The sequence below is a fragment of the Oncorhynchus kisutch genome, linkage group LG12 (genome assembly GCF_002021735.2).
Source record: "Oncorhynchus kisutch isolate 150728-3 linkage group LG12, Okis_V2, whole genome shotgun sequence".
NCBI lineage: Eukaryota > Metazoa > Chordata > Actinopteri > Salmoniformes > Salmonidae > Oncorhynchus > Oncorhynchus kisutch.
Genome location: NC_034185.2, coordinates 37,391,168 through 37,403,476, shown reverse-complemented (window position 1 = coordinate 37,403,476; position 12,309 = coordinate 37,391,168). Strand labels below are relative to the sequence as shown.

The window sequence follows — 12,309 nt, the reverse complement described above, 5'->3', positions numbered from 1 at the left end:
AACTAAAATCTGGACTAAGTTTAGTAGACTTTATTTAGCCTTTTTTTTTTTTTAAACAACGTTTATAATACAAATTTCGGCCGTCACTAGTTACCACAGCTACAAAGGCAAAAAAACGCCCATTTCTACAATTTGTTAGAAATGTAACCATAAACCTAACCGCACTGCTAACCTTATGCCTAACCCTAACCGTAGGACTAACCCTGACCATAAAGCACATTTTTGTTTTCATGAATTTTCACGATATAGCTAATTTTGACTTTGTGTTTGTGGTAACGAGTGGAAACCTGGCATTTCGCCTGTATGGGGACGACCCACCTGAGGAAAAGCTTATATTTACTCCTTTTCAAGAGAGTCAGTCAGACACATCATGACACTCAGTAAATGAACACAGCACACTCCCAAGACAAAGATGTCATTCTAACATGAACAACTCAAAATGTAATTCCCAGATGCCATTTCTGATACAGTGATCGCTATAAACTTATTTACATTTGTATATATTTCATTTTCATATATAATACAGTGGAAACCATGTGGATTTGTTATTCTTCTCTGTCTGATGAAAGTTAAGAGATATAAACATTACAGGTCTCGATATAACCTACAGTATGTCCATCCCTCCCTTTGATCATGCACTTCAGTTCAGACCATTCTCTACTGCAATGCGATCATCATGGGGAGAGGTATACTGTGAAGGTGTCCGTTCTCTCCCGAGTTCAGTCCACACCCATTCTGCATCTGTTTCAGCCTTCTTCGTTGTTGTTCCATACTCGATTCAAGCTATATCCATTTATTGGCCTACTGCTTTTCAAGAACACTGCCTGTAAAGGTGCGGCTTAATCCCGTTGTCCCTTGGCGATTGCTTATCTCCTGTCCTGCCACCCCTCTGTCCATCTCCTCTATGTCCATGAGGTGGAGCTACTGTATCTGCTATTACAGTGGGAAATCATCCGCGTAAAAGCGTAAAAGTATTCTCAAGGCTGATATTGGGGATCCAGTATCAGAAAACTAAAGTTGTTATTACTCTGGTATAAATTGCAGTTTGGGGTTAGTGTATTTTCATGGACAATGAGTTGAGGCATTTGTGTATCTGGGGGGTAAACAAGTAGGTGTGTGGCTTCCCCCTATGCTGTCTTCATTCCACAGCTGAGTGGTGATTGGACAGCGGACTGGAAGGACGGGGATCCAAGTATCCTACTAACTGTGTGGGTGCTGACACCTGCAAAGAAACAGGCAGAGTAAATGCTCCATCATCTGATGCTCTGCTCACACTGTCAAAAGCACTTCTCTGTTCCTCTTCTCTATTCCTCTCTTCTCTCTTTCTCTGTCTCACTCTCTCAATTCAAGGTTGCTTTATTGTCATGAAATTCAGGCAGTATGTATGGCCAAAGCATACAAAACATTTACAATACAAGACGTACATTACAGATGACGTACATTACAACAACAACAACAACAAAATATATATATACATGTATATGAATGGGAGTGTGTGTTGTCTTCGACAGTGGGAGGTCTGGGTCGCTGCGTAGTTCAGCTCCCACCCTCGAACCCACCACCACGGCGTGAGTGTCAGTATCATGGGTAGGCAATTAAGTTTCTCTCTCTCTGTCCTCTCTCTCTTCTTTCTCGCTGTGTGTGTGTGTGTGTAAGACTTCCCATCACCAGCTGAGGGCAGTCTAGTGACACTTACTTGCCACAGTCTTTGGATCTTTTCCTGTGCTTCCTCCTCCTGGGATGGATCCTGACTCTGGGACTGCTGAAAAGGAGGGAAAGGAGTGGGGCTTGAGTTAACAAATCTACAGAAACAAACACGTAATTCCTAGGTAGTTACTATGTGATTACCATTTCACTATTACTGTACTGTAAAATAAAGTGCTACCCAATATCAGACCTGTGACCATAGAAGCAATCATTCATTTACTCACCTCTCATTCAAGTGCATCTTCCTGTGTCTAAAAACAAAAGGACCGGTGTTATGAGTCTCATCAAGGTCATTCATATTCATTAGTGCGCGCAATAGCAAAACATTTGACAACGGAAAATGAAAACAAGCATTTCTTATTCAATACGGTCAGGGTAGTCCCTTCCCGTTTTGGCCTGATTGCTTCCGTTTCGTTCCCAGGGAATTACAACCCAGTTTTTAAGAGAATTTGCCTGGGTGAAAGGGCTGTTCGTATTTTGAATGACTTAGATAGCATTACATGCCAGATGATATTAGGCTTTATTACCTGCACTCACAAGTCTGATGCTCCACAAACGTCAGCTCCACGTAGTGCCCTGTCCTCTCAGTCGGAGTTATCCTCATCAACTGACACACATACAAACACACAGAGGAAAACACAAACACATGCATTGAGGTGTCCATGCGCTCAAAGATGTGGACTGACATTGGGTGTTTTACCGGAACATATATCTCTTTAAGGTTGGAAGAGGGTAGCCCAAGGCAATATGTGGCCTCCTGACACAAAGTGACCCCCACCTGCATGGTGACGTTACGTGTGAGGGTGGGGTGACACTCCAGGTTCTCGTCTCCACAGCAACCAGCGCATCGCCACAGGGGCACGCAGGCAGGGCTAAAAATATATTCCACTCCTCCAGGGTACTCCTGCTCCACCTCCACCAATCGCTCCATCGAACGACACAAACTCCGCCCCAAAACCTCCCGGAACAGCATCACTGCAACAAGAGTTGACCAATGAACTATCACTCAGACCCAGGTTAATTGACAGCGGACCAATGTCTTCACTGTCTCTAAGAAATATTAATAAGACAGTTACTTAACTTAAGGAACAAGAGAGGCACTTACCTCTAGAGTGTGGTTCCACTGGGGAGTGAGAAGTCTGGAATAAAAAGAAGGGGGAAAAATGCTATGTTATATTTCAGATAGAAGGAAATGATCACAGGTAGACATCACTGTGAACAACATAGTCAATACATAGCGACAGTTGACGCCCACTCAGTCAGTCACAGAAACTTTGACTCTGAACATATTTATTGGGCAGCTGATGAGCGTACTCTTGTGGTAGAAAGAGAATGCTACAGCTGTGAGCAAGCAAGAGTTCTGTTACAGCCTATTTTCAGCTCAACCAAGGCAGAGGGGGCAGACATAATAATCTTACAGGGCCTCAGACTCCAGACCATAGACTTATAACCAGACTAAAGCAGTGCAGTTGGATACTGTAGGATAGCAAGATCATCTCCAGTAAGAGAGAGAGAGAGATCTTTCTCCTCAGGACCAAAGATTTTCTCTCCTTATTTTCACTTACTGATTTCACCCACTCTGGGGCTTTTTGAGTTCCAATGAGAGTTGACAGTTCCGGTGAAGCCATGGTTTGGATGAACCCAAAGTTCCAATGCAGAATGATACCCCGTGCTGTTTTAATAAACTGTTACATTATGTTAATCAAGCTGTTTTGTGAACTTGAAGCCATGGAAAGGATAGTCTTGCTGACACAAGCTCACGTTGCTTGCGTCAGCCGGGTTGATGGAAGGAAGCCATGGTTTCAACAGACCTTTGGCCATGCAATGAGAATGTCTGTCTATAGGAGACACGTTTTCCTCGATGTTACAGTGCTGCTGAGCAGCAACAAGGAGCGGTGATGTGGCAAAACTGCAGCCATCCATCTCTGTCGCCATAGTGACGCTGCATAACCAACCATAGCCAACGATACATGACCATTAGTCTCTTCCCACTGACCACTAAAGCACAAGTACAAAAAGGCATCCCAGGATGTCTCTACTGTAAGTCTTTGTTTGGACACAGTGAGAGACATGTCTCCGGTCAGGAACTATGAACACAAACAAACACAAATACAAGCCCAGACAGTGAACAGGCAGCTCACAGAGACAATGGGAGAGAGACAGTTTTGGAGTTCTCACAGTAGTTTGCTAGCCATCCTTGACCTCACGTGGTCTCTCTTTCTCTCTCTCTCCTCCTCCTCACTCGATTTCTTCCTGTCCTTTCTCTTTCGCTCTTTTCTCATCTCATCTCTCTCGCTCTCTCTCTCTCTCTCTCTCTCATAAGTTGTATTTTATAAATGTCAGTTTGTATCTCTGGATCCAGTGGTCCCATCTGGGCTGGTTTCAATGGCTCTAATAAATCTCACCATTAGCCCCTTTTTAACTGACCTCCATTACATGTATCCTGTTGACACTAAGAGTTAGTTTCTCTCTACGGGTTTCAGCGGGTTATTTTATCACACACAACCCCCCGAAGTGAGACGGAGGCGGTGTTCAGGTTTTGTAGTGATTTAGGTAGAAGAGTGGAAAGTCCCGGGCCCGGTTTACGAGTGATGTAACATGCGTTTCCCAAAACACCATGCTGAGAGAACGGTCGCTAAGTGGGACAGAGAGGGAGAACTGTTCTCAGCTTTCTCCATTCGAATCTAAATTCAAAATAAATTGCGCACCATAGAATGAACATCAGAATCATTTTTACGACCACAAATAACCATAACTGTAGTGACCCTGTGTTTATAAACGTGGATTTCGACTTTGCCACTTCAGCCTGCTTTTGTGGCACAGTCGATGCCACGTAAGGGCTACGGGCCAGAAGTTTAAGGGTTTGCCAACCACCACTAACGAGCTCACTCTCCCTGCCTGTTTCGTGACAATGCGATCAGAGCCGGATGCAGACGATGATTAGTTAGGGGGAAATCAGATTTTTAACATTTCGATGCCATATTTACAATCGTATAAAATATATGCTACACATTTTCCACCAAATGGTTTCTGTGCCAATGCACCACACAACCAATAAACAGAGCATACTGACTTTGGGCTCTTCAATATCACGTTTTGCGTTTTCAACACCACAATAAGTAGACTTTGTCAATCTCGACAAACAGAAAATACATCCCTCCCTACATGGTTTAGCTGCACAGTTTGGATTGATTTAATTCTTGATTTTATATGTGTCATACATATACTGAACCAAAATTTGTATGCAACATGTAAAGTGTTGGTCCCCTTTTTCAAGAGCTGAAATAAAAGATCCCAGAAATGTTCCATACGCACAAACATATTATTTCTCTCAAATGTTTTGCACAAATGTGCTTACATCCCTGTTAGGGAGCATTTCTCCTTTACCAAGATAATCCATCCACCTGACAGGTGTGGCATATCAAGAAGCTGATAAACAGCATGATCCTTAGACAGGGGACAGTAAAAGGCCACTCTAAATTGTGCAGTTTTGTCACACAACATAATGCCACAGATGTCTCAAGTTTTGAGGGAGTATGCAATTGGCATGCTGACTGCAGAAATGTCCAACAGAGCTGTTTCCAGATAATTTCATGTTAATTTCTCTACCATAAGCCGCCTCCAACAAGGTTTTTATAGAATTTGGCAGCACAACCACATAGTATGTGTAACCACGCCAGCCCAGAACCTCCACATCCAGCTTCTTCACCTGCAGGATCGTCTGTGGAGGGGGGATGCTGAGGAGTATTTCTGTCTGTAATAAATTCCTTTTGTGGGGGAAAAACTCATTCAGGTTGGCTGGACCTGGCTCCCAAATGAGTGGGCCTTTGCCCACCCATGGCTGTGCAACTGCCTAGACATGTGAAATTAATTTATTTCAATTGACTGATTTCCTTATATGAACTGTAAAATCTTTGAAATTGTTGCATGTTGCCTTTACAGTGTCTCCTGACCCCTCCTGTCTCAGCCTCCAGTATTTATGCTGCAGCTGTTTATGTGTCAGAGGCTAGGGTCAGTCTGTTATATCTGAAGTATTTCTCCTGTCTTATCTGGTGTCCTGTGTGGATTTAAGTATGCTCTCTCTAATTCTTTCTTTCTTTCTCTCTCTCTCTCTCTCTCTCTCGGAGGACCTGAGCCCTAGGACCATGCCTCAGGACTACCTGGCATGATGACTCCTTGCTGTCCCCAGTCCACCTGGCCGTGCTGCTGCTCCAGTTTCAACTGTTCTGCCTGCGGCTATGGAACCCTGACCTGTTCACTGGACGTGCTACCTGTCCTAGACCTGCTGTTTTCAACTCTCTAGAGACAGCAGGAGTGGTAGAGATACTCTGAATGATCGGCTATGAAAAGACAACTGACATTTACTCCTGAGGTGCTGACCTGTTGCACCCTCGACAACCACTGTGATTATTATTATTTGACCATGCTGGTCATCTATGAACATTTGAACATCTTGGCCATGTTCTGTTATAATCCCCACCCGGCACAGCCAGAAGAGGACTGGCCACCCCTCAGAGCCTGGTTCCTCTCTAGGTTTCTTCCTAGGTTTTGGCCTTTCTAGGGAGTTTTTCCTAGCCACCGTGCTTCTACACCTGCATTGCTTGATGTTTGGGGTTTTAGCTGGTTTTCTGTACAGCACTTTGTGACATCAGCTGATGTAAGAAGGGCTTTATAAATAAATTGGATTGATTGACCAGCCGGTGGGTAGTTTGAGTATATATCTTTTTTTAAAAGGCTATAAAATAAAATACAACTGAAACAAAAACAATTTTTTTGGGGGGGGGGGGGGGGGGGGTGAACCCAATATACTTTAAAATGACTAAAAGCTCATCGAAACTGTGTAGAAATGATAATGGACTTTTATTCTTGACAGTCCAGCTCGCTAATAATCACTAGACAGTCAGGGATAATCTCAAATGGAAAAAACACTGGATAGACTAAATAATTTAGCACATTTTGACTGCAAGGAAATATAACCAATTTTCAGTGCAGCCCTCCGGACCTCGACCAAATGTGACCCACAGGAAAAATAGGTTTGACACCCCTGCTTTAGGGTGTCTATAGCCAGGTTGCCATTAAAATTGTGACAGATTTTCATGCGAATATTCTAAAATCTGCATAAAAACACTATGCACATTTTCCCCTCAGAGTTGTGTTTCCATCAAATTGACTTGTTGCGGATAAAAGTCTGTGTGTAAATACATAGTGTACAAAAAAACTATACTTTTAAGGTTACATTTCCATGCACCAAATAAAAAATACAAGTTCAATGCGTTTCCATCTAATTTTCAACTCAAGGCCTACTGATGGTTTTGTCACTAAAAATGTTGCATATGTATAGCAAATGTGCCCACTCCGGTATTGGCACGTATGCTCTAGCCAACAGCTTGCAGATACAGTGCAGGTTTAGTTTACTACATGATCAGATTATTATGGACAAAGGTGTGATATCATTTTTATTTGTCAAATAGCATCCACGCCTTGATCATCTGGTCACCAGAATAAGACCCTCAATATTTATTGAAAGGAGCATCAAGCTCATCACCTTGCACTTTCACCCCTCCGTGAAGTTCATCATAATGTATTTCATCTGTAGCCTAATAAAATGCATGGTTTCCAAAGTGGGAGGAACACTCACCATGTCATCACGCGTGACTCCAAGTTTAATTCAATATGTTGGTTGTGATTAGAGGTCGACCGATTATGATTTTTCAACGACCAAAAAAGCCGATACCGATTAATTGGACGATTTTTTAAATTTATTTTTATTTGTAATAATGACAATTACAACAATACTGAATTAACACTCATTTTAACTTAATATAAAACATCAATCAAATCAATTTAGCCTCAAATAAATAATGAAACATGTTCAATTTGGTTTAAATAATGCAAAAACAAAGTGTTGGAGAAGAAAGTAATATGTGCCATGTAAAAATGTGCGCCATGTAAAATATGTGCCATGTAAAAAAGCTAACGTTTAAGTTCCTTGCTCAGAACATGAGAACATATGAAAATTGGTGGTTCATTTTGACATGAGACTTCAATATTCCAAGGTAAGAGGTTTTAGGTTGTAGTTAATATAGTATTTATAGGACTATTTTTTTCTATACCATTTGTATTTCATATACCTTTGACTATTGGATGTTCTTATAGGCACTATAGTATTGCCAGTGTAACAGTATAGCTTCCGTCCCCCTCCTTGCCCCTACCTGGGCTCGAACCAGGAACACATAGACAACAGCCACACTCGAAGCATCGTTACCAATCGCTCCACAAAAGCCGCGGCCCTTGCAGAGCAAAGGGGAAGAACTACTCCAAATCTAAAAGCGAGTGACATTTGAAACACCCTAAGTCTAAATATTCTTGTTACATTGCACAACCTTCAATGTATGTCACAATTACGTAAAATTCTGGCAAATTAGTTCGCAATGTGCCAGGCAGCCCAAACTGTTGCATATACCCTGACTCTGCGTGCAATGAACGCAAGAGAAATGGCACAATTTCACCTGGTTAATATTGCCTGCTAAACTGGATCAGTAGTTATAACTAGTGATTATGATTGATTGTTTTCTATAAGATAAGTTTAATGCTAGCTAGCAATTTACCTTGGCTTCTACTACATTCGCGTAACAGGCAGGCTACTCGTGGAGTGCAATGGTTAGAGCGTTGGACTAGTTAACTGTGCGGTTGCAAGATTGGAACCCCTGAGCTGACTAGGTAAAAATCTGTCGTTCTGCCCCTGAACAAGGCAGTTAACCCACAGTTCATAGGCCATCATTGAAAATAAGAATGTGTTCTTAACTGACTTGCCTAGTTAAATAAAAGGTATAAAAAAATATATTTTTTAAAAATATATTTAAAAAAATCGGAAATCGGCGCCCAAAAATCGGCCATTCCAATTAATCGACAACCTCTAGTTGTGATATCGATATGTTCACATAAAGGCGTTCTCCAACCTCCATTTCTCGCATAATAGCTTTTATCGACGCAAAAAAGATCCCACCATGTCTAACGACCAAATGATCTGTTGGCATTCATATAACTGTACCGAAACTTCCTGTTTCCATCACAGATGTCATGATTATTTTATATGGTACGACTTTACTCGCATTAAAACTGGATGTCAAGCCATTTTGAGGATGCTGGAATTATGTTTTGGATGAATGTGCGCATGTCTACAGGATACATTTGATGTAGCCTAAGCAGACTAAAACATTGTGACTGGTTGTGTTTAAAAGGTGAAATGATAAATAGTTAGGCTATAATGAAGAGTTAGGTTCTAAAGGTGCTTGAGGTATAGCTGCTCGGATTGGAGAGGAGGCAGAGGGGGCTTGAAGCTTTCCTGAATAACTGGGCCTGTCAGAAGCATATGTGGCCACGTTATTATAGGACGACTTGGGAGAATGATGATCTGCAACAGACAGCGTATCTCAGTATCAGAAGTAAATTTTAAAAAATACAGCCAGGCTGGCCAGCTATTGTGCCTTTCTAGATCGTATAAACTGTTGAGAGTAGACCCACCCACTGATCCAAATGGAATGAAACATTCAAATCACAGGGCTTATTTTCAAAATACATTTTCACTGCAGCCTAGAGTAGAATTGTGTACTCACTTGGAAACAATAATGCAATTATTCATTGCATTGTGGGGTTGTAGGCTGCTAGGATAATTGTATTGTCCCTAAACAAGATCAGTGGGGTACCTTTTTGAGCTGCGTGTCTCATGTCTTCACTGTTCTTTCATGAGCAATGTTGCACCTGGCCTCCACCTACCACTACTGTCACTATGAATGGTGGATAGAGGCCAGGATAAACAGTTCGACTGGTAGACTATATTGACATGTGGTATAGTAAAAGTTCGAGGCAGAAAAGCGGTGTGCATAAGGTAAGTACCAAAACACCATGATATTGGGGAGGTGCATGTAAGCAGATGAGGAAATTAGGCTAGGATGGAAGAAATTATATAGTAAAACCTGCAAAATAGAGAATGTTAAACCAGGGGAAAAACGCACTACCCTCCCGTGCCCAATAAAAAAAACATACAACCCTCCCCAAACAAAAACCAAAAAATTGACAACCCTCCCCTATTTTGGACCATCGTATACACTTCACATACATGGAGGCTACAGTGGTACAGTTCCTCGCTTGAGCAGTAGTGTGACAATGACACTGCACACCCTGCTGAGTGCATCGCAATAATGTGGGTTCAACATCTCCTCTCGTTTATCTGTACTGATCTGAAAACACTGGTCAGCTGAAAGTATCACCAGTCCTGCTGTTCCACAAGGAGAGGAGGAGAGGATGCCACTTTTGATTGTTGAGAGTCTGTTGAAAGTCTCAATAAGGGTCAGGCGTTGCTACAGGAAAAGGAAGCACCTGCGTAGGGTAGCCTAGTGGTTAGAGCATTGGACTAGTAACCGGAAGGTTGCAAGTTCAAACCCCTGAGCTGACAAGGTACAAATCTGTTGTTCTGCCACTGAACAGGCAGTTAACCCACTGTTCCTAGGCCGTTATTGAAAATAAGTGTTTGTTCTTAACTGATCTTGCCTAGTTAAATAAAGATAAAATAAAATAATGAGACTATTACTGTTATGTCCCTGAGGACCAGCCCATGTCCCTCCATCTCTCCCTGCCTGCAACACCATAGTGCTTTCATTGTGTATGAGAGTTATACTTTACATGTAATAAAGAACACATTTTATGTATTTTTACCCTCTTACTTAGGACGTCCTCCTATTCCACCGTGTGATCGACGGGTCTCTATCTCTCCTCTGATCCCAGCTCCCTCCACCGACAATATCATGATTTGCTTTCACTATCGATCCCCAACACACTCATTGTGTCTTACATTCCCAGCTACAACATTAACTCATCATTACGGCATTATTTGGTGCGCCCTGTCCACAAAGATATTGCACCAAATTGTGAGCTGTTCTCGCATTCAGACTGTAGCGTTTAGAAATGTAAATATCATCCATCTTTTTGTTGTTGTTGACATATCTGCTCCGTCCCAGGTGGGCTAGCCAGCAGCTGCAGATGGGATGTCTGTTTCTGTGACTTCTGCTGCTGTAAATATCTGCTCGCATGACTAATTAGCAATACGCTGTCACGATAAACAGCACAAAGCATCCCTGTATAAACTATTACGTCGGTATAAACATGAAACGACATTTCCCAGAAAACCTCAACAGCCCAATGCAGGTGGTCACCACTCAGTGTCTGTTGAATGTGTTGCTAGTGCGTTTGTAGACTAACTACTGTAATACCCTGAGAATGATCCATGATTTACCTTGATGCCACTTCAGTATTAGGGGGTCAATATACGCTAGGAGATGATCAATTATATTTTAATTCTCCCTAATGTTGTAAAAGTGAGGCGTGATGACAAAAAGTGAGTTACAGTACTAGAAAAGAATAGCTCTAAATGTGACTCTAATGACTTTTTCACGTGAAGTCGTAATGGGAGTCACATTTAGGGGCCAGAGAAGAAATTGGAGATACAGACAAGTGAAGCAGTTACGAACTCACCTTTTACAGAGAGTCCAGTTTGGAACATTGCATACAATAAAGTACAACATTAATAAGGTGCTACTTGCCATATATGAAAACTAATAGGAATATATATATAGCCTATCATTATTTGTTTCTGAGTACAGAGGTTTTCAAGGAGGCTGAACCATTGTCTATCAAGAACTAAAGCCGAATGATATCACCACAACATGACAAAATGTATTGAACATTTACACGACACATGTTCGCTATTGTCCCTTGATAATGACAGGATATAAAACAGTCGCACTACTTTACCTGAGTAGGTGCCAAGTGGAACATAAGAGTTGCCAAAATCTGCGAGACGCCGACGAGAACGTGCATCTTGAAGGAAAAAGTGTACATTTTTTGCACACAAATTTTTACAAAACAATTTCACTGAATCTGAGTAGCTGTCGGCATTGACAGTCTTGAGTCAAGGTAAAGAGATGCGCGTATTATCGACCGCTGTAGAAATGACGCGATTGAGAACAGATTGAACGAACCTTGGATGACTATCGCTGTCGGTGAAGAGCAGTCAGAGTAGGACTGACTTTTTGTAAAATACTATATTGCAGCGCTTGGACATAGCCTAATCTGAAGGTGATTAGTGAAATTCAATTAGGTTACTTTTACTAAGGTGCTTATCAAAGCGTTCCAGTGTCCCATAATGTTATGTCTTGCCCCAGACCCCCCCTCTCCCCTCTCCCACACGAACACTTTCTCCCCACTTACAGTACCAGTCAAAAGTTTGGACACACCTACTCATTACAGGTTTTTCTTTTATTAAAAAAAACTACTATTTTCTACATTGTAGAACAATAGTGAAGACATCAAAACTATGAAATTACCCTTTTAGTCATGTAGTAACCAAAAAAGTGTTGAAAAAAAATCAAAATGTATTATATATATTTATAAATATTTGATTCTTCAAAAAATCCACCATTTGCCTTGATGACAGCTTTGCACACTCTTGGAAATTACTCATTCACTCCGAATCCCTTTGCGTGAAGAATAATTAATACAGCAGATGTGTGATTATAAGCGATAGGGTATGATACTTAGTGATTT

At 41.6% G+C, this 12,309-nt stretch overlaps 1 protein-coding gene across 4 annotated transcripts; it reads right to left on the bottom strand.

The window, feature by feature from the left end:
• Positions 1-15: 15 nt before the first annotated feature.
• Positions 16-11,967, bottom strand: LOC109900957 (vascular endothelial growth factor A). 4 transcript variants are annotated; one of them, XM_020496876.2, is made up of 7 exons: positions 11,518-11,967; positions 2,813-2,846; positions 2,486-2,682; positions 2,235-2,314; positions 1,932-1,958; positions 1,697-1,762; positions 16-1,222 (listed from the first exon to the last, which is right to left on the bottom strand). In XM_020496876.2, the coding sequence occupies exons 1-7, from the start codon at positions 11,602-11,604 to the stop codon at positions 1,201-1,203; spliced, it is 513 nt and encodes a 170-aa protein (XP_020352465.1). In that variant the 5' UTR covers positions 11,605-11,967; the 3' UTR covers positions 16-1,200. The 4 variants fall into 4 exon arrangements, 3 of the variants coding, with proteins under 3 accessions (XP_020352465.1, XP_031693339.1, XP_031693340.1); XR_004211938.1 differs by having other exon boundaries at positions 2,245-2,682; positions 11,518-11,949; XM_031837479.1 differs by having other exon boundaries at positions 2,235-2,682; positions 11,518-11,949.
• Between the last annotated feature and the right edge of the window lie 342 nt (positions 11,968-12,309).